The sequence below is a fragment of the Myotis davidii genome, unplaced genomic scaffold (genome assembly GCF_000327345.1).
Source record: "Myotis davidii unplaced genomic scaffold, ASM32734v1 scaffold174, whole genome shotgun sequence".
NCBI classification, from domain to species: Eukaryota; Metazoa; Chordata; class Mammalia; order Chiroptera; family Vespertilionidae; genus Myotis; species Myotis davidii.
In genome coordinates this window covers 7,159,658-7,182,061 of record NW_006289087.1, presented here as the reverse complement: position 1 = coordinate 7,182,061, position 22,404 = coordinate 7,159,658, and the positions used below count along the sequence as shown (strand labels likewise).

General features: G+C 41.4%; 1 protein-coding gene across 1 annotated transcript in view; it reads left to right on the top strand.

Moving 5' to 3' along the window:
* The window catches only part of BRINP3 (bone morphogenetic protein/retinoic acid inducible neural-specific 3), a 210,959-nt gene that overhangs the window by 96,351 nt on the left and 92,204 nt on the right, over positions 1-22,404 (top strand). The window contains exons 3-4 of the mRNA XM_006761292.1: positions 1,004-1,194; positions 6,619-6,809. Coding sequence (XP_006761355.1) covers positions 1,004-1,194; positions 6,619-6,809 — 382 coding nt within the window. The remainder of the gene's footprint in view (positions 1-1,003; positions 1,195-6,618; positions 6,810-22,404) is intronic.

Sequence of the window (22,404 nt, the reverse complement as noted above, 5' to 3'; positions counted from 1 at the left end):
GCCCCCTACTGGAGATCAAGCCCAAACCCCAGGCATGTGCCTTGACCTGGAATAGAGCAGTGACCTCCTGATTCATAAGTCGATGCTCAACCACTGAACCACACTGGCTGGGCTCACATACAAATATTTTAAAGTCTCTGAATTGCAAGGAATTCACCCCTATTTTATCTCGCTTATTATCATTGAGCCCTGGAGGTCAGAGGTTTTCCAACACTCGTCTATATTATTAGCAAGTTTTTTGATAATAATAGACAATAAATAGTAAAGTATTAATGAAATGCTTTGGGGGGGGATTGGTTTTATTAACTGATTTCAGAAAATGACAAATTTGTTAAAACTGTTTTATAACCATGCCTGCCATTTTTTAAGTTTGGCACATCCCTTAAAAGTCATTGTGCAGTTTGAGAAAGTGCTACTCAGGTTGAGTTTGGGTTTCAAAATATGTTGTCCATAATAATTATTGTAAAAAACAACAACACCCAACCAAACAGAAAACAGTTTCTCATTTGACCAGGCTTTTAAAATTCTTCTACAGCTTCAGAATGTCCTTGAGTTTTTACATTTTCCCTCTAAAGTGAATAGACAAAGGAGTCATTAGAGTGAATGAAAATAAATTCGTTCTCTTTTTTTTTCAACTTCCCTGAGAAATGAAAAAAATATTACTTTAGTTTTTCCTTTTTAACAACTTTACATTCAAATTCTATGCATAATGAAATGACTTTTTTTTTATGAGTACTTTGCTTCTTGGGGCGGTGGGGAATCAGTGGGAACTGCTTATGTGGCTTTATTTTTCCTCAACATGACCTGGTTTTAGAATATATACTCCAATTAAATAAATGGATAAATATTGCTTTTCCTACTCCGAACACGTGACATAGCATTATAAGTAAGGAGTGCTGTAAGGAACCTAGTGACCCCAGCTAAACTACCACGTGAACTTGACAAATGAAAACCTTCAGCTAGATTATGTATTTTCTGAATAAAAAATAAATTTGCTTTTCAGGGAGTTTGGCCGCTGGAAAGTAAATAACCTGGCAGTTGAGAGAAGAAATTTCCTCGGCTCCCCTCTGCCTCTTGCCCCCGAATTCTTCCGTAACATCAGACTTTTGGGACGTCGGCCTACCCTTCAGCAAATCACAGAAAACCTTATCAAGAAATATGGGACCCATTTCTTGGTCTCCGCTACTCTGGGAGGTACGACTCTTTGCAAATACTTGTGCCTGTGTGTGCTTGTGTGTGAAACTGTATAAATGAAGGGAAAGTGTGGCTTAATCCAGAGAGCTGCAGTTTGAATAATTCTAGAATCCCCTCATGAACTTATTCAACACATTCATGGAGTTTTTCCTAAAGGCCTTGTGGGGCGTTGACAATGGTACCATGTGTGGTAGATGAGTATCACTTAGTTTATGTTAGTGATTTTATAAAAGTGTGGACAGCAGAAACTTCCAAAATATCTTAATGATCATGAAAAAAGATTCTGAGAAAGCTGTGTCTATTGGGCTTAATAATGCCAGTTATTATTGATGCAATAAAAGCTGAAGTAACAGTAGACTATTATTTCCATAGGGTCTCATTTAAAAAAAAAATCCAGTGGTTTCAAAACACATATAGCCCTGGCTGGTTTGGCTCAGTGGAGAGAGCGTAGGCCTGTGGACTGAAGGGTCCTGGGTTCAATTCTGGTCAAGGGCACGTACCTGGGTTGCAGGCTTTTCTCCAGCCCGGGGCCTGGCCGGGCAGGATGTATGAAGGAGGAAACCAATCAATGTGTTTCTCTCACATGGATATTTCTCTCTGTCTTTCTCTCTCTTTTCTACTCTCTCTAAAAAATCAATGGGAAAATATCCTAGGGTGAGGATTAACAAAACAAAACAAAGCAAAACAAATCACATATAAGGCTTCCCTGCCACTGTCAGCAGTATAGGGACTCAGAAGAATTTCAGGCCATAAAATATATTCTGCAAATAAGAAAAGAAGGGACAGAGAGAGTATGGAGAGGTCAAATAGTAGAGAATTCTCATGGACATTTATTTGTTTAGTTGCAAAATCATGGTGACTTTTTTATTCGTCTCATTGCTTTGGTGTTACGGATGCCCCATGTGGGGTTTAAGATGAGTTTTGGTTTTGTAGGTTTTGTGTGAGATTAAATCACTTCTTCAGGTTGACTCTTCCCGGGATGGCAATAGGCGATCTCAAAATTCTGTGCTTCAGTTATTTACAAAGTCTCGCTCAGTCCTTTGATACAAGAGTTGGTGGAATTGCCACCCTCCCTCACCTTCTGATCTCGGAGTCTCCAGTGATTTAGTGTTCCTGGTCTTTCCTGTTGGAGTTCTTTCTCTCCTCTCACTGTTCCTTAGATTTCTCCTCAGGTGTCTGTTGTGTGATGTTAATAATTTAGCTGAAATAAATATATGAAATTATTAAAGTGGCTTATGGATATAAGCTCTTTGCAATTAACATGTGTACCGGGTTGATTTTAGGCAATTTTGGAATGATTGCTGTTGTAATTACACGAGAGCTTTCTTGTTGCTGCAAGTATATTTTTATCTTCGTACGTTTTACCTGACTGGGCATGAAATTGTATTACTCCATTTTTTAAAAAAATTCAGATTGGTGGTATATAACTTCAGTTAATTCTCTCTCACTGTGCTTAACTAACTAGTACTAGGAAACAACTCCAATACTAACACACCACGCATGTCATGTGTAGAGCACACATGTTAACACATTGCCGCTCGTTTTGTCACGAGGGACTGCATGAGTAACAAGATTTTCAGCTAAATTCAAACATGTTTTAAAACAAGTTGAGTGTAGAATAGTCACTATCAGTATTAGAGTGATGAAAAGGAAAGAAATAAAAATATGAGTAAATAAAAAAGAGTAATTTAGGACATCCTATTATTGACGTAGACATAAAAGTTTGGATAGCAAATTTGAAGCCTTCGGTGGAGTATTTTATGATAGATAAAGCCAGCGATTGAATTACCTTCCTATAGGGGTAAAGAAATTATAAAAAGCCTTCTTCAATATATATGTCATTTTCTCCATTTATTTCATCTTATAGCTTCCAGGCTATTTATCAATACAGAAGCTCAGCTGCTTCTCTTCTTATAATGATATCTAAACTCCATCACTGCTTAAATATCTGAAATAAGCTCCTCAATTTGCAGGATCAATCTTGAAAAAGATTGCACTCTCGGGATATATTGATTCCTAGCCAAGAAATATATTTCATGACTGTTGTTATAACAAATTTCATTATGATAAACACATGACACATACGGAAATAAGAGTGTATCTGTGTGCTGAATATAGACATACAGCAAAGAAAAAGGGTCCCGGGTTTGATTCCGGTCAAGGGCACATGCCCAGTTTGCGGACGCGATACCTGGCCCTGGGTGGGGCTCATGCTGAAGACAACCAATCCAACCACTGTGTGTCTCTCACATCAGTGTTTTTTTCTCTCTCTAGCTCTCCCCATAAGATGCCATATGGATTGAATATCAATTAGATTCTTTTCTATTTTCTTACATTACAAAGAAATATAAGAAATGTAAATAGTCTCGTTTAATTTCAGAAATACCCAATTCTCACTTACCTCTGTGTGAATTACATCCTGTATAAAATATCCACAGATTTTCATTCCGTGTCATATACGGCCTACTTTCCACATTGACTAATGGCTGTCTTTCTCCTTTTCACTTGGTCTCTTGTTAGGAAGTACACATTTATTTTAGTTTAGGTTTAACCTAATTAAGGAAGCAAATCTGCCAAAAATATATGTAATTTATTTCTTAAGCAAATATGAAGACTTACTGAAAATGCATGGCACTGTTTCCTCTATGAGGATGCACATTCTGTTTTAAGAAAAAGAACTGAAAGGAAAATAAATAATTTCTGAAGCTTCTTATCCCATGGGATCATTAAAATAATGGCACTAAAGGAGCAAAAAGACTGGAATGCTGATGTTTAAAACTAAGTATATAGCTTGGCCTGTGTGGCTCAGTGATTGAACATCAGCCTATGAACCAGAAGGTCATGGTTTGATTCCTGGTCAGGGCACATGCCCAGTTAATAAATGTTCATTGTAAGCAGTTATTGACTAAAAGGACTTCAAACTACTTATGTAAATAATCATCAGATATAATAATAAGATAATGAAGGAAATGAGGTTAAAATGGCTATGTCAGTTGATCTTAGTCATAAGATTTCCTTGACACTAAGTCAAAGATAAATGTTCAGTTTAGAGTAGTATAAAGTTGATTATATATTTTTTTCTTCTTCTTCATGGCCCTTTGCTAAGGTAGATAAATCTCCTGCCCGCTCGTTTGACAAGTCTGTGCTGAGTTACCTATAACAGTTCAAACGTCCAAGACCTCCCTTAGAGGAACACACAGGTCACTGATAAAGATAGACTTGGAAACTGGTAATAAATTGTGCGGTGATTTAGGGCCTCATTACTCGAGCGCGGTCCGTGCTCCCACAGTCCTAGCATCACCTTGGAGCTTGTTACAAATGCAGAATCTCCGATTCCATCTCAGGTTAATGAATCAGAATCCGCACGTTAACAAGGTCTCCAGGTGATTTATATGCACATTACGTTTGAAGAGCTCTGTTTAGAGTTCCTCTATAAACGTACAGTGCTCCCGAGTGTTCCAGAAATCTCCCTTCTGAGACTTCGTCTCACCGAAAGAATAGCAGGAATCTGCTAACCATACACAACGGAAATGTTCACTCTAGCATTGTTGGTAAACAGCTCCAAAATAGAAGTAACTTAATTATATTTTATATTTCACTCAGGGCGGATTCATTTCATCTAACCTTGGAACTATTTATCTCCAATTCCTCTCCCTTGCCACCCACATGTTGTTGTGCCATAGAGTGGAATACGGTACGGTGGGCAATTTTGTTTAGAAACATTTCAGATGTATTTGGGAGGTTCCTGTTAATAGTCATAAGGTCAGTTTTCCTTCAGAGTGTTTTATAAAACATGCGATGTTTCTTTCTCGAAGCTGCAGAAGGCTTGCTATTCCCTTCCTGTAATACTTCGCAGATGCCAATTGGTGTTAAGCCAACATGTCAGTTTTTTACCGTCTTTATATATTTGGTTCTGCTTCTTGTCAGAAGCCTATTTTTCTAAGATGGTTTCCCCCCCATTATGTCTGTTTGCTTTTCAAATCGTCTTATTTTCGATAACATTATCTTAGTAGAAAGAGAGATATTGTCGGGATGAGTGCCTTTTAACATATTAGGCCAAAGAAGGATGGTCATCAGTAGCAAAAGCAAAGCAAACATGGTGGGAACTGAAATATCATTTCTAAAAGGACAGCAATCCCCAAAATAACCCACGGATTTTAGTTCACGGGATAATCAGATCTGTCTTTACCGAAAATAGAATAACATTTTTAAACTAAAAGGACACATCGAAAGGAAAAAGCCTACAATTAGATTTAAGCTACTTTTGCAATGGTTATTTCTGGAAGAAGGGTTTTGACTCAAATAGCAGTACTTTAGAAGGAAAACTCGCACAAAAGCAAAACATATTCACAGGGAGATCTTCCAGTGGAAGGAAATAGAATGATCAGGAAGACATCGGCCATAAACACACTTTTTTTTTTTCCTTTCTGGATGGAATGGTAAACATTACAGGTCAGTAGACAAACCCAAGGTTAGTAGTAATGATACAATAAACACAGCCCACCTAGAAAAGTTAGCTTGGTTGCAATTTTTAAAATCTCTGTGGCCCCAGTGACTGAGCCACTGGTGTGGCTCAGTGGTTGAGCGTCGACCTATGAACCAGGAGGTCACGGTTCGATTCCAGTCAAGGGCACATGCCCAGAAGGCAGCAGATTAATGAATCTCTCTCATCCTTGTAGTTTCTATGTCCCTCCCTCTCCCTTCCTCACTGAAATCAATACAAATATATATATTTTAAAAATCTGTGGATTGTAACTGTAACAGGAACTGTGTATTCCTGGTGTCATCTATGTTGACCTGGGTCTCCTATGATCCTGTCTGGTGTCTCCTCATTGGGCCACGCTGTCTTCCTGTTAGAGAAGAAAAGCAAAAACAATGGTTGTAGCGTTGCCATAACTCTCCAGACGTGTCCTAGGTCATGGCATATCCAGTTCGCTTGTCTTCCATTGAGCTAAGCACTTTCCTCTCCAATACCCAGGCTAAAGGAACTCATTCATGAACAGCCCATGGTTCTTCTCAACAATGGGCCTTTATTCATATTTGCATCCATGATGGCACAAGCAATAACTGCAAACAGTAATCCAGTCTGGCCCTTGCTGGTTTGGCTCAGTAGATAGTGTCAGCCTGCCTACTGAAGGGCTCTGGGCTCGATTCCAGATCAGGGCACATGCCCAGTGGGGGGCGTGCACGAGGTGGCCGATCAATGACTCTCTCTCATCATTGATGTTTCTGTTTTTCTCTCTCTCCCTCTCCTTTCCTCTCTCTGAAATCAATAAATACATTTTAAAAAATAAATAGAAGATTTGCCCTTTTGCTGTTTATCACGCCTTCGTTTCACCGTGTCTGATATGTCCTCCCTTGCAGGTAATTGAAAAATTGGATTTTAAGTGGGAAATGGAATAATGTCCCCTACATTTAATGCAGGAGAGGAGTCGCTCACCATTTTTGTGGACAAGCGGAAGCTGAGCAAAGGATCGGAAGGAGCTGATTCCGGCACCAACAGCTCCTCGGTCACCCTGGAGACGCTGCATCAGCTCGCTGCCTCCTACTTCATCGACAGGGACAGCACCCTGCGGAGGCTGCACCACATCCAGATTGCATCCACTGCCATAAAGGTAGGAGGGAGTTCGCCCCCCATGTCCGCCATCCTATTCTCTCTCCTATCTCTAGAATCCATCTCAAGCCCTAGCCGGTTTGGCTCAGTGGATAGAGCATCGGCCTGAGGATTGAAGGGTCCAGGGTTCGATTCCCGTCAAGGCCAGGTACCTCCGTTGCAGGCTGGATCTCCCACCCGGTTGGGGCATGTGCAGGAGGCAACCAATCGATGTGTCTCTCTCACATGGCTGTTTTTCTCTCTGTGTGTCTCTCCCCCTCCCTCCTGCTCTTTCTAAAAATCAATGGAAAAATATCCTGGGGTGAGGATTATCGACAATAACAAAATCCACCTCTGATTATTGGCATGTCCCACTGAATTCAATAATTGTGTTCTAGAATTATGTCAACATGCCCTCGTGTCGTGAGGTATGTCATACCTTGAAAATGAAATGGAGTGTGTGTCTTGATGTAATTTTTTTAACTTGATAATTGGGTCAAGGTTCTTCATGGCAAAATATTAACTGAAGTGTCCTTGAATTATGTCAGTTGAACCTGGGATACACAGGCTCCTCACAGACTGTGCATAGATAAAAATATTGTTTTACTGACAGTGATTTTTTGGGTAAATCTTCATTTTTTATTTTATGCATTTTGAAAACATTGACCTTAGACGGGAATGACTCAAAGTGGGCAATGACACAACAGTCATTAAAAAGTCTGCTTTAAGCAGTATTTTCCCCCAATGCTATTAAAATGAGGTACAGATGTTTGGTTATAACTTTCTTGAAGTCACGATACACCATAATCTAGAATTCGTGGATGACCCTCATGTGTTCACTGAAGTCCTTTGCTTGTGCCTATATTTAGGTTATCTTTACCAAAGCAGAGAAAAAGGGAGAATGAGTCCCTTTTTTAAAAAATATTTTATTTTTTTCAAAAGAGAGAGAGAGAGAAAGTGATTGTGGTTTCCAAAACAATAGACTTTTGGCCACATTTCGTTGGCAATTTAGGTCAACACGCATTGTTTTGGCCAAGAGCCACTGCAAAGCTAACAGACCAGAGAGTTGGCATAGTGTGCTGGTGTGATCCTGGGTTAAGTTCACAAGAATAAAATACAATACAGAGAACGTTTCTTTTTGTTTCAACTGTGACAATTCATTATTACTGTAAAAAGCAGTCTTTAAATGTATGTTCTTGCTTTATGAGTTTAAAATTAACGTGTGTAGTTTTTTTGGTCAGTTAATTTAAAAGTTAGGTTTTCACTATCTTGGAATACTAGGTAAAACTAGCCCAAGAAATATCTTTTGTGATGATGTATAGGAGAGAATACAGGTGACATAGAAATATCTTTAGCTTAAGGGTTACTCAAATAATATTACCCATCTTCAATATTGCTAGTGGATGAGGTTGGAAAAAAGAGTTCTGTACAGGTAAATCACACATTTATAGTTAGTTTACTTCTGACTGCAGGACTTAAATTATACTGAGTAAGCAAATGTATAAATAGCAGTGACGCTGGACAGATTAAAATGTAGCTGGCATGAAAGATGTTTTAGTTAATTTAAAAGTATTGTAAGGTAGGGTATTGTTACAGATACTTAGCTGGAGGTTGCTGAGGAGAAATGGATTTTTTTCAGAAATCAATTTCAATGATATAAACAAGAACTTAAAGTGTATTTTCTAATAGAAGACATCATTGTTGTAAGTGTGTTTATTATATGGCTATTGATTTTTTTCTTTTTTGCTCAGCACCAAGTAGAATTATACAGTAGAGCTTCTTGTACGCATACTGAGAGAGAAATATTCATTCACAGTTCATGTGAAGACTTAATGGATACCCGTACGTACGCTCTTCTCCCACGAGGGAACTTGGCTCGCACAGGCACGTGTTTTAATGGTGGAAACCACAGCGAGCAGGCATTTTTCTTGGGCTCTGGTGCTATTACGAGGGATGATCGGGCTTTAGGAAGCTTTGATCTAGCTGTGAACGTGAGACCCCAAGGAAATTGGCTTTTCTGAGTGATGGGAGGGCAGCGCTGGGGGAGAGAAAGGAGGGACCTGGAGCTCACCTTGCGAGGGCTGCAGGCAGCGCTCGCTGTCCATTAGCCTGGGGAAGGAGTTTCGGAGCACATAATGGAAGTGTTAGAAAATGTGTGTCAAGCCCTAACGGATTTGGCTCAGTGGATAGAGCATAGGCCTGTGGACTGAAGGGTCCCAGGTTCGATTCCAATGAAGGGCATGTACCTTGGTTGCCGGCACATCCCCAGTGGGGGGTGTACAGGAGGCAGCTGATCAATGTTTCTCTCCGATCGAAGTTTCTAACTCTCTATCCCTCTCCCTTCCTCTCTGTAAAAAATCAATAAAATATATTAAAAAGAAAAAATAAGAAAAAGAAAATGTGTGTTGAGCCAGAGATAAAATATATTAAAAAGAAAAAAAAAGAAAAAGATGTGTGTTGAGCCAGACCGGCGTGGCTCAGAGGTTGAGCGTCAACCTATGAACCAGGAGGTCACGGTTCAATTTCCTGTTAGGGCACATGCCTGGGTTGCGGGATCCATCACCCAGTAGGGAGCGTGAAGGAGGCAGTGGATCAATTATTCTGTTCATCATTGATGTTTCTCTCTCCCTCCCTCCCTCTCCCTTCCTCTCTGAAATCAACGAAAATATATATGTATTTTTAAAAAGGATGAAAGCGTGTGTCTAGTGGCTGGGGATTGCAAAAGTGAGGCTTTAGATCAGGGAGAGGAAACGGAGAAGGCCATGGGAATGATACCGGGGTGGATTGTAAACACAAGTACAGCCACGTATAACCATGTTTCAGTCAAAGACGGACAGCGTTTACAGCAGTGGGACCGTGAGATTATAAGGGAGCAACATTTCCCATGGCCTAGTGGTGTTGTAGTCATCGAAAAACCTTAGTACAAGACATTGCTCATGTGTTTGCGGTGATGTGGGTGTAAACAAACCTACTAAGCTGCCAATCAGACAAGAGGAGAGCAAGTGCCATTTTGGGAGTAGGCGATGCATCTAGTTTTGTGCAAGTGCACTCTGTGATGGCGGGACAAAACCGCCTACGGATGCGTTTCTCAGGACGTAGCCCCCGAGTTAAGTGGAGCAAGGATGTACACGTACCCTGTGCTGGAACTAAGAAAATGAGGAAATGAGGTTGTTCCTCTGGCAAGAACATGGCTCAGAATATAGTCCCAGAAGTACAGAGGGAGCCCAAGAAAGAGGTGGTGGGGATGGGAGAGAGGGGAGGGCACGCGGCCTTTCGGGGTTTAATTTAGGACTGAATGGAGTTCTCTTCTGGGTTAGCTGTAACGTTAAAGGCCTGGTGATTCTCTCGTCCAGGGTCAGCTGCAGCGGGGACAGTGGTGACAGCTGCAGGGGAGGGTTCTGGGCTCGCGTGTCTATGGTCCATGTGCACCCGAGGAGGTCGCTTGGATTGCATGCACACTTTTTTTAAGAATGATATTTTTAGCCCTAGCCAGTTGGGCTCAATGGATAGAGCATTGGCCTGTGGACCGAAGGGTCCTGGGTTCGATTCCGGTCAAGGGCATGTACCTGGGTTGCAGGCTTCCAGCCCTGGTCGGGGGCATATGGGAGGCAACCAATTGATGCGTCTCTCTCACATTGGTGTTTTTCTCTGTCTCTCCCTCTTCCACTCTCTCTAAAAACCAATGGAAAAAATATTCTCTGGTGAGGATTAAAAAAAGAAAACAGAAAAAAAAATATTTTGTTTTATTGATTTCAGAGAGGAAGGGAGAGAGAGAGAAACATCCATGATGAGAGAGAATCATTGGTCGGGTGCCTCCTGCACGCCCCCCACTGGGGATCGAGCCCCCAACCTGGGTTAGCTATACATATTTGATGTATCGTTATCAAGCGCTTATTGTACCCCCCCAAAAAGTAGCTTATTTATCTCCCATTCTCTCCATCCGGAGCTCAGTACAAGATAGGAACTCAATAAATGCTAATTGAAAATAAATGAACCTCACCCAGCGTGAGCAGGATTGATGGGGTTGTAGCCATCAGACACTGCAGCTACCCAGAGCTTCCGATTTCTAAAATTAGGTGAGTACTTGCAGCAACTACGGCCTGGATGCCGAAACGGCTTTGAGAAGTTTCCCAGGGATCCCCCACAGGCTTTCATCTTTCCACAGCCTCCTCTTCCTTCTGCCTCTTGGTAGCAGAATAACAGCTCTTCAAAGAAGCGGGGAGAAATCACAAAACCCTCTTTTGGAAGCAGCTTGCTTTTGCATAAGGGCTCACGGTGGCTCTTTTCTTCTATAATTATTCTGTCTATTGCACGTAACTGTTCTCCAAACAGCCACCACAATTGCAACATAGCAGAGCTAGGAAATTCCTTCAGCGGAGCTGATAGGTAAAGCTCTCTGGCAGAAACTCGCCTTCGAAACGCCTGCAGCACTGAGCTTGCAGTACTGTGCCTGGCGACACTCCACACATATTTGTTGAATGGATTTTGGTGCATTTGAGGAATATCAGCTGCCCGTAATCAAGGTGCTTAGAAGGGAGACATTTCTTCCTGAAGTAGGTACAGATCGGCTCTGTGTTGAATGTGTATCCCAATGCATTTGACAGCCTCTGTGGAGAAAATATGTTCTCCATTGATGGAGCGAATCGGAATTCATTTTCTTTCAAAATTATCTTTTTCTTACTCATCAGTGTCTGAACTGAAAGAAAGGCTGGATTGGTTATCTCACATTCGATAACAGCTCTGGGAAGCATAGTGAGGAACTTTTTGTTGGGATTGGAATGCGTGCATGGTTTGTGAGCTACCTGGAGTTTTTTTGTTTCATTTTGAATGAAGAGTCTATTTTTTTTTAGAGCAGTTTTAGGTTTACAGTGAAATTGACAGGAAAATACAGAGATTTCCCTTATACCTCCTCCTTCTACGCATGCATAGCCTCCCCCATCATCAGTATCTCCCATCAGAATGGTACCTTTGTTACAACCGATGAACCTATGTTGAAACATTACAATGACCCAAAGCCCACGGTTTACATATGATCACTGTTAGTGTTGTACATGATGTGGGTTTGGACAAAAACATAATGGCGTGTATTCATTATTGTGGTTCCATTCAGAGTACTTGATGCTCTGAATATTCTTCCCTCTTCTTGCCCTCCTCCCCCTACAACAGTGATGGCGAACCTGTGACACGCGTGTCAGAGGTGACACGCGAACTCATTCTTTTGGTTGATTTTTCTTTGTTAAATGGCATTTAAATATATAAAATAAATATCAAAAATATACATCTTTGTTTTACTATGGTTGCAAATATCCAAAAAATTTCTATATGTGACACGGCACCAGAGTTAAGTTAGGGTTTTTCAAAAGGCTGACACGCCGAGCTCAAAAGGTTCGCCATCACTGCCCTACAACCATGTTTTTTGCCTGAATGCTGCTAAATATTAGATTAAGTTCAATGAAAGAAATAAAAGTTATATGGTACCTCCCCCAGAGTGCCCTAAAATTGGTCCATCTACCTGTCCATGGATAATAATCAGCCATTACTGGCTGCCGCGGGTTTTTCTCAGTTTCCTACTGCGTCCCCAGGGATAGAGGTCAATACCTAATAGAGAAACAGCCTCCTATTTTCCTGTGCTCCACATCTCTGTACCCACTTCCTGTTTCGTCGTGTCACATGATGATGTCACATGATGTCTGAAAAAAGGCAGGAGAGCCCAGCCATGAAGAGCCCTGATTCCGGAGTCACATGACCCGGGGTCAGCATCCCAGTTCACCACTTGTTGATTGCGTGATCTCACTTAAATTAACTTACATTCTCTATCCGTTTAATCGTCTGTAAAAGGGAGATAATGATATCACATATGTTATATGGGTGTCATGAATGTTAAAAGATTTAGCATATTTAAGGTGCTGAGAGCAGTGCTTCGCCCATACTAAGTGCTATTCAGATGTTAACTTTATTAATTAGCCTACAATGACAAGTACAAGATGAGGCCTATAGACGGAGGACTCAGCAGCAAGCTCTAATACAGAAAAAACAATTTGAGAGTAGCAGTCAGTCAGGGTCCCCTTACCCTTTTCTAAAGAATTGGTTATTGCCCTGGGTGGTTTGGCTCAGTGGATAGAGCATCGGCCTGCAGACTGAAGGGTCCCTTGGTTGCGGGCACATCCCCAGTAGGGGGCGTGCAGGAGGCAGCTGATCCATGTTTCTCTCTCATCGATGTTTCTAACTCTCTATCTCTCTCCCTTCCTCTCTGTAAAAAATCAATTAAATATATTTTTTTAAAAAAAGAATTAGTTATTACAAAGGGAATTAAAGAGGGGGTACAAAAGGGCAGACTGCTTGTGAGAACTAAACTTCAATACAATAACCCATTTATTGGACTTTATGAAAATTCACTGAACCTGAGACGAAGGCTCACTTTCTGGCGAATTTTTGTATTTCTGCCATCATCACTGGAAGGCAGTTGGGGAAAGTAGTTTGCATCACATTCCAAAATTCCTCTTTCCAAATTTCAGTAAATTTGGGAGATCTCAAACTTAACCTTTTCTTTCTGAGTGGCCAGTTTTGATTTTTTGCCCAGATTGTTATCATTAATTATGATATTGAGATGATTAGGTCTGGGTGTTCTTAGCTTGCCTTTTTATCTTTTTAACAAAGTCCTCATTTTTCATGAGTCAAGGAGATAAGAGACAGTTTGATCTCGCCTCTCTTAAAATTATAGCAATTTTTAACTCATTGGAAGAATGAGGAAAACCCTAGTCAAGGTCATTTTCAAAATAAACTTTTCATTGAGTTTGCAGTTTTGAAAAAAAAAAAAAAAAAAAGAAAGCCCTGAAGTGTGATATAAGGAAAGAAATGACTTCTATCAGTTTTAACTCAGTAAAGGGAGGACATTGGTAACAAATAACTATGCAGCTGAGATCAATTTTACCAACAGGAATATCGACACTTCAAAAATTATGTCAGTAATCACCCATCAATAGAAATAATGACAGATCATAAGTTACCAATCATCAACGCTATCTTGACGACTCCTAACTATGTACTTCCATTCCCATCCTCAGACCCACACTCCCCTCTAATTTCTCCACTAGCCTAAAATGTTTTCCTCTGTTTATCACCTTTGCTGTCAAATTCTAACGGGTTAGAAGGAACCTCTTTGTATGCTATTCTCTACGTTTCTTCTCTATACCCAATCAGCCAATGGGTTCTGTTGATTTCTCCGGTTCTTGCCCCTTCCCCTCTGTTCCTAATGGGAATCTAATCAGGCCCTTCTCAGTACAGAGCTGCCCAGCTGTTCTCCTTAACAGCATTGTATCACCTTGCAAATACAGCCTGCATACCGTCCCAAGAAACGTCCTCTGCAATCCTTTCTGGATCCAAGTTGCTCGCCACTTGGAAGGATTCTTATTTCCTGTTCTGTCTAATGCTCCGTAGATAATAGTCCCTGGAATTGAATGAGGCCGTGTCTCTGATCATTTCCTGCTCAACCATTTCAACACTGACTTGAGCGATGGAGTAAAGAAATGGTTTATCAAATGTTAGGAAACTGGAAAGATAGTAAACAGAGACACAAAACCAGCTCAGGGAGCCGGGATATACATGAATGTGAAGATATGATATGTTGTTAATATTTATGTAAAGTTGAAAAAAAGATATCGCACCCTAGCCGGTTTGGCTCAGTGGATAGAACATTGGCCCACAGACTAAAGGGTTCCGGGTTCAACTCCGGTCAAGGCCACGTACCTGGGTTGCAAGCTTGATCCCCGGCTCCTATCTGAGCCAGTGTGGGAGGCAACCAATCCATGTGTCTCTCTCACCTCAATGTTTCTTTCTCTGTCTCTCCCCGTCCCTTCCACTCTCTAAAAACCAATGAACAATATCCGTGGGTGAGGATTAGCAACAACAGCAAAAAGATATTGCATTCTTGAACACTCTAAGCCTTTAATATATTATTCCTGCATCTTAAAACTTGAACACTTTCTGTCCAGGGGATTACAGAAGACTGAGGTTGGTTTAAAAAGTAATTTGTGATGTGATATATAACCCTGAATTCATCTCCTGCCACCTGTTGAGGAATCCTTTTCCCCATCACACTGTTTCAGAGGAGCTCAACGTTGACGACAGGGTGTGCCGGGCGTAGAATTTCTCTTTCAGATTGCTGTTTCTCTCTGGCTGGATCATAAAGGGTAGAGGCTCAATTACTTTTACATTTTAAAGTGCACTTTGAAGTGCATTAACTTGCTAACATGCCTGCCCTGAAATGCTACCCTAATTTAATATCGGTCCTATAACTTTTCTCTGTCTAACCTAGGCGGAAATCTGACTTGACCTTAATTGTATTTTCTTGACTTTCAAGCGGCAGCCCTCTTTGGCAATTTGTGGACGCATAAATGGGGAATTTCGGCATTTTAAAAATGATTAGATATTTTCTTTTAAAATGTAGAGGTTTCTCTGAGAACTATAATAATCCTGTCAGGTTTAAAATACATAGCATTAGTCATGTGTGACTTATGTAAGCAGAAAAGGCCGAGCCTGTTTTAGTTAGGTGCCTGCGAAATCTACTCTCACCTTCCCATAACTCAGAAATGGCGCAAGCAATTTAGCTCAAACTCTCCGACAAGTTCACCTTTGGTCAAAGTTAAAGTTGGAAAAATCTCCCGCAAAATGGATCATGGCCAAGAGAAAAATGTGACCTGAAAAGAAGATTTGACCAGCCCGGGTGGTGCAGGGCCTCCCTGGAGCTGCCCCCCTGCCGACAACTCAATTAAGACATCTGAACTTACCCTTCTCTAGGTATGTTTCCTTTTGCTTAAAGACAAAGCAAATTAAATCGCCCTGCTTCCCCTGAGCCACACCAAGTTTTGGATGTGGGTGTATTAGCATCATAAAACCCAGGTTGATTTATGTGGCAGTCTGGAGCCACAGCAGTGGAGTCTGGTGGCTGCGGTCCCCCCACTGAGTACATACTATTGTTACTTCATTGAAAACATTTCATTTCTCTTTTTTTACAGTTGTTTCTTATTTATTTTACTCTTCTTGTTGCTGTTGTTACTCCTCCCCTGAGGATATTTTTCCATTGATTTTTGAGAGAGAGAAAAAAACATTGATGTGAGAGAGACACATGGATTGGTTGCCTCCCACACATGCCCTGATCTGGACCGGGGATCCAGCCTGCAATCGGGGTATATGCCCTTGACCAGAATCAAACCCTGGACCCTTCTGTTTGGGGGCTGATGCTCTATCCACTGAGCAGAACCAGCTAGGGCCATTTCACTTTTCTTGATATTTATCTTGATGGAAGTCCATTGCTAGTTTTTAACTATGAAGCATCTATTACTTAAATTAGATTTCTATTTTAGTAAGATGAGTGGAGCCATTTAATGACTCTCCGTTGAAGTAATAAAATTGTCAATTAAAGCAAAATGTACGCATAATATGTGATCCTGCAATCGTTAGATATAATCAAATGTTCGGTGCCCTCTGTCAATGCAAAGTTGTCTAAACGTTTATGGATTACCCAATTAATTTGCTTACTTGGGGGATGTTTATTCCGTCTCTGTGATGTACCTAGCACCACTAAATGTTGTTGGGCCTTTAGAAATGAAAATGCTGTATGTTGTAGCCTAGCAGTATTTAATCTGGTGAGGCAGCCAGATACCTACAAAAAAAGGCAATATGGCAAAAATAACCAGGTCAAGGACACTCACTGATTCTTGTCTAAGGCAATCCTATCTAATAAAGACGGAATATGCAAATTGACCATCACTTCATGACAAAGATGGTGGCACCCACAGCCAATAAGGAGGGAATATGCAAATTGACGTGACAAAGATGGCAGCTCTGGACCCGGAGTGAAGGCCCGGGTCCCGGGTGCCCAAGGCAAGCCAGTGCTGGCAGCCAGGGGAAGGAAAGCCTATTCTTGCACGAATCTTTGTGCCTCGGGCCTCTAGTTGATAATAATCCTCAGAAATATCAGGTCTGGGTCTTAAAGGATACATAGGAGGGTGTTTATTTCACGCATGGAAAGAAAAATTCAGGCAAAAGACGAAAGCTTTGAAATGGGAAAGGAAGAGCTATGCTAAGAAAATGCATAGAATGTCAGAGCCTGAAGAACTCTGTGACTGATTTGTGAAGTGTTTGCCGAAGTTATTGTGACATAAATTGAGTTATTTTTCCCAGTTCTTTAGCTTTGCCCAATTTTCTACCCGTGCCTTCCGTGTATCCTTAGCCAAATGAGTTTGTGGTTTCGCTGGCATTTAGGGAACATTTTTTGGTCCCTTTCATGTTGGTCTTGGTCATGTGACTTGGTCCATGGAATGTTAGTGGGCATGACACATGGGCTTGCAATGTACTTTGTGGTGCTTCTATCATTGTCATGTGAGAAAGTCATTGCCACTGTGTCCTGGGCCGTTCGCACAATGAACACCTGTGGGGCAGACCTGCGCCCAGTACACAGCCCAGATCCTGTGTTTTAGCAGACACACAGACCACCAAGAATTAACCAAAACCAAGCCCTTTTGAGCACCAGGTAGCGGATTATGGGACTACGACACAGTAGTTACAAAAATAGGTGAAGAAAGCAAGAAGCCAACTGGGGATCTGTAACAGTCTTTGTCATGTCCATAATTTTGTGGGGGATCTTGTTGGAATGGGAAATGTATCAACATTATAACTCAGAAACATTATTGGATTAGAAAAGTCGAATGGCGTAGAAATAAGTTAGGATGTTGTTGCAGTAAATAATGGAAGAGTAGTCAAAAGCCTTAACTAGCCCTAACCGGTTTGGCTCAGTGGATAGAGCGTCGGCCTGCGGACTCAAGGGTCCCAGGTTCCATTCTGGTCAAGGGCATGTACCTTGGTTGCGGGCACATCCCCAGTGGGGGGTGTGCAGGAGGCAGCTGATCGATGTTTCTCTCTCATCGATGTTTCTAACTCTCTATCCCTCTCCCTTCCTCTCTGTAAAAAATCAATAAAATATATATATTTTAAAAAATGAATGAAATGCCATTAGAGAAACATATACCAGTAGGTTTGGGAATGTAGAATTTACTGCGTGACAACCAGTGTAAGGTGTAGGGGAAGTAGCCAGAGAAAATGAAAGTGCATTTAGACCTGAGAGATATGGTAGACATGGTGCTTCCATTAATTTATAGAGCATGACAGGACACTGGTTTTATATATACAAAGCTAATAAAGTCCATATGTGACATGAAATGTATGCGGGGTTTGTGAAAACCCAAACAGTAATGTCAAAGAGAGGTGCTTACTTAGGGGGTCAGGAAGTTCAAGAGAGAATCTAATGAGAAAATATGTGAGTATTATCAATAGATAGGTAATAAGTGAAAGATGGCCCTGGCCAGGTATCTCAGTTGGTTAGAGCATCGTCCTGATACGCCAAGGTTGTGGGTTCGATCCCTGGTCAGGGCACATACAAGACTCAACCAATGAATGCATAACTAAGTGGAACAACAAATTGATATCTCTCTCTAAAATCAATAAAATAAGAATATATTTTTTAAAAAATAAGTGTGAAAGATGGAAGTGAATTCGATCAATCACAGAGAGCTTGTTGGTCCACAGAGAAGGGGGGCATTCTGGGAAAATGACCATTTAAAGAGAGAACTGACTTTCTTCCATCCATTCATTCATCTCTCCCGAGGTTTAGGTGCCCACAGGAAATAGGTCCTAAATAGTATAAGAACTTTTAAGGCATTTTTTTCCGTCTGAGATGATTGTCAAGTCTGGCCCCATAGCTGAAAGTCTTAATTTTGAATCAGAAAGCAATTGATCCCAGGGAGCTCAGAGCAGGCAGAGGTGGCTGGCCCACATGAGTCTAGCTTTGTTTCCCTGACCCTTAGGAGCTGAAGAGTAGCTGAATAAATGGGCAGAGTTCTCCTATTCAAGGCACGAAAGCACCTCAGGGTGAAGCTAAATCTTAATAGCTTCACGGAGGACTGATAAGCTACTGCAGTCCCTTTTAAGCTTGCACGCGCCTGGCACAGTCTTCAGCTACTCTCAGCCTTGCTGCCAATGAAGTATGGTCGCAGCTGAACTGGAGTCCCGAAGAATAACCAGGAAAAAATACCAGCACATCTACGTGAAGCCAGAAGAGGAAAAGGAAGCACAGAGAGAACACTCCTTCTAAACTTCTAAAGAAATTCGGGTGACAGAGATAATCCCTCGAAAACTTAAAAAAAATATAGTTCAAAATGCCATGCTGGTGAGAAAAAGTGTAACAATGAATGGAGGATTGTTACAAATAGAACATTAATAGAAAGCATAACTCAAAACTACACGAATGGGAAGAAAGAATAGTTTTGAAAACTGAATTTAGGATTGAATATAGATGATATAGCCAACAGATATTGCATCTGGACATATAGAAATTTGTTATAAAGAGAAAAGCGCACTCACTAAAAACAACAGTGGGATAAAATTTATAATCTACAGAAGGGATACCATTTCAACCTAGATTTTATATTGCTATGAAATTATTATTATTATTTTTAAATATTTTATTGACTTTTTACAGAGAGGAAGGGAGAGAGATAGAGAGTTAGAAACATCGATGAGAGAGAAACATTGATCAGCTGCCTCCTGCACACCCCCCACTGGGGATGTGCCTGCAACCAAGGTACATGCTCTTGACCAGAATCAAACCCAGGACCTTTCTGTCCACAGGCCGACATGCTATCTACTGAGCCAAACCGGTTAGGGCATCTATGAAATTATTTAGTAACAAATCTACCCAGTTTGCTCATCCGGCTTCCTAGCTAGTACTAGACTTCCAGAGAGACTATTGTACTACTAGATGGTGCAATTGTATAACAAAAAATGAAATTAAATTTATACTAATGTAGGGGAAGGGACAACGAACCTAAAACAGCTGACATAACACCTCCACATAATACAACTGAAATAAATGGGAAGAAATGACAGAACAGAGAGGAGGATTTGGGGGAAAGGAAATAGAAGAGGAAGACAAGAAATGCAATGAGAGTCCACACTGGAGTTTTATGATTTTGTTGCTAAGTTTTAAAATTCTAGGTTAAATGTTCCAGAAAAGACACAAATGCCTACTTTAACTATTACCAAACTTTTTCTCATTTCCATTTTGTTATGCCTCCATTAATTACCCTATATTATAAAAGGCTAATATGCAAATCGACCGAACAGTGGAACGTCCAGTCACTATGATGTGCACTGAGCACCGGGGGGCAGACACTTGACGCCGGAGCTGCCCCCTGGTGGTCAGTGCACTCCCAGAAGCTGGCCTCACGGTTAGCCAGTGCAGCAGTGGTGGCAGGAGCCTCTCCTGCCTCCACGGCAGCACTAAGGATGTCAGTCGGACATCCCTTGAGGGCTCCTGGATTGCAAGAGGGCACAGGCCGGGCTAAGAGACCACCCTCCCCGAATGCATGAATTTCATGCACCGGGCCTCTAGTTTATTTCAAAGTATTTTCTTAGTTACAATTCTCAGGCTCTATATTAACTAAAAAAATTGGGGGGAGGGCAGCAATGCATACTTTGATTACAGTATTGCTGAGCGATTTACCCAATGTATTGCTTTTTTTCTTGGCTCTTAGAATTTTATTAGTGCCTATGTAATTCATACAGACTATAAAGGTTCCCCTTTCTCTTATATTATTACTTTGCTCATTTGAAGTCGTCTTGGTGCTGACTTTAATGATTATTAAAGAATGTGGATTTATCCTAACTTTTTGTGTGTGAGGAAAGCCGATTTTTTTTTTAGTGAAAAAAAGAAATGACAGTTCAAATGTTTCTGTAACGGGTAATTGAAATAAGAAATCAACTCTGTCTTTCTAATTATGCCTGAGTCTGTTGAGTTTTAGTGTGGTGTGATTATCAGTTCTCTCGGGCGCTTGTCTTATCGGGTGACAAATGGAAGAATATGACAGTCTCGAAACGACACTTTAGCTAGTCAGTGCACAGGCTTGAGCTGTCTTATTATAAAAAAGATAACTGACATCAGAAGCTTTTGATGTGCTTATGGAATCCAGAAATATTCAACACTTAGGGCACTTCAAAAGGCGCGAGTAAAAAGTTTTACATTTTTAATCAGAAGCAATAAGAAATGTTTTAATAGTTCGTTCAGAATAGGCATAGGAAATAGAAAGTTTCAGAAGAGTAATACAAGATCTTGGTAAAAGTTTTTTGGGGGCGGAAATGGAATAGTGGGCATTGTGGGGAATGTCACAATACACTAGGCCGATTCCTAAATGAAAGGAGACATTTCAGAATATTAACCATGACATAGTTTTATTAAATTTTCAACAGGAAAGAAGTTCTGTCTAACCAGGTGCCATCTTGCATGTCCTTGTGCGCAGGGCATGTGTGGCTGGCATTTGGACAGGGACAGTGGTCCCAGGTGTGTCTTCCTTAAAGGCACTAGAAGCCATGTCAACGGGTAGGACCCTGATGCGCTCTCAGCGCTGGTCCTCAAACGCGGTGCTGGGTTCTTTTCCTCCAGCTCTTGACATTCCCATCCGCACATTTTTTAAATAATATATTTTATTGATTTTTTACAGAGAGGAAGGGAGAGAGATAGAGAGTTAGAAACATCGATGAGAGAGAAACATCGATCAGCTGCCTCCTGCATGCCCCCTACTGGGGATGTGCCCGCAACCCAGGTACATGCCCTTGACCAGAATGGAACCTGGGACCTTTCAGTCCGCAGGCCAACGCTCTATCCACTGAGCCAGACCAGCCAGGGCCCATCTGCACATTTTTAGTCACTTTTTCAGAAGGAAGCATAGCCCCGCTGCGGTGGTTCAGTGGTTGAGCGTCGACCGATGAACCAGGAGGTCATGGTTGGATTCCCGGTTGCATTAATGGCCGCTGTATAATTTCTTTTATCCGTGTGTTTCTAGATCCACCCATACTGCCCAATTGGTACTCACCCGGTGTCTCAGTCAAGCAGTTCACTGTGAGCTGATGATGCTATCAACTGAATGACCTATTTTGCTCCCCTTTTTTTAAAAAAAATTATTGTCGAAAGTATTGCCTATGCCCCCTTTATTCTCCTATTGACCCCCTATTAGCTCGTCCATGCCTCCCCTCACCCCTCCAGCCTCCACCACTCCACTGTCTGTGTCCATGATACCCTGACCACCAGGGGGCAGCTCCTGCATTGAGCATCTGCCCCCTGGTGGTCAGTGTGTGCCATAGTGTCCCTCTGAGACTCCACAGTCTGTTCCATGCTTCGATGCTTCCTTTTCTTATTTCTTTTTTACTTTTTAAATATATTTTCCTTGATTTCAGAGAGGAAGGGAGAGGGAGAAAGAGAGAGAAACCTCAATGATGAGACTCATAGACTGGCTGCCTCCTGCACGCCTCACACTGGGGATCAAACCCATATCTCTCTGGCATGTGCCCTGACCGGAATTCGGACTGTGTGACCTCCTGGTTCATAGGCCGGTGCTCAACCACTGAGCAACGCTGGCAGGGCAAAACACTGTTAGTTTTAACATGACTTACATGAGCTCTAAAAAAAAAATAGTCTTTGTATTTGGACTTGGACCTAGAAGCATTTTTTTGCCATTGCATGTTAAAGTCTGTGGTCCTAGTAAGCAGATTCAATAAGTAAAAGACAC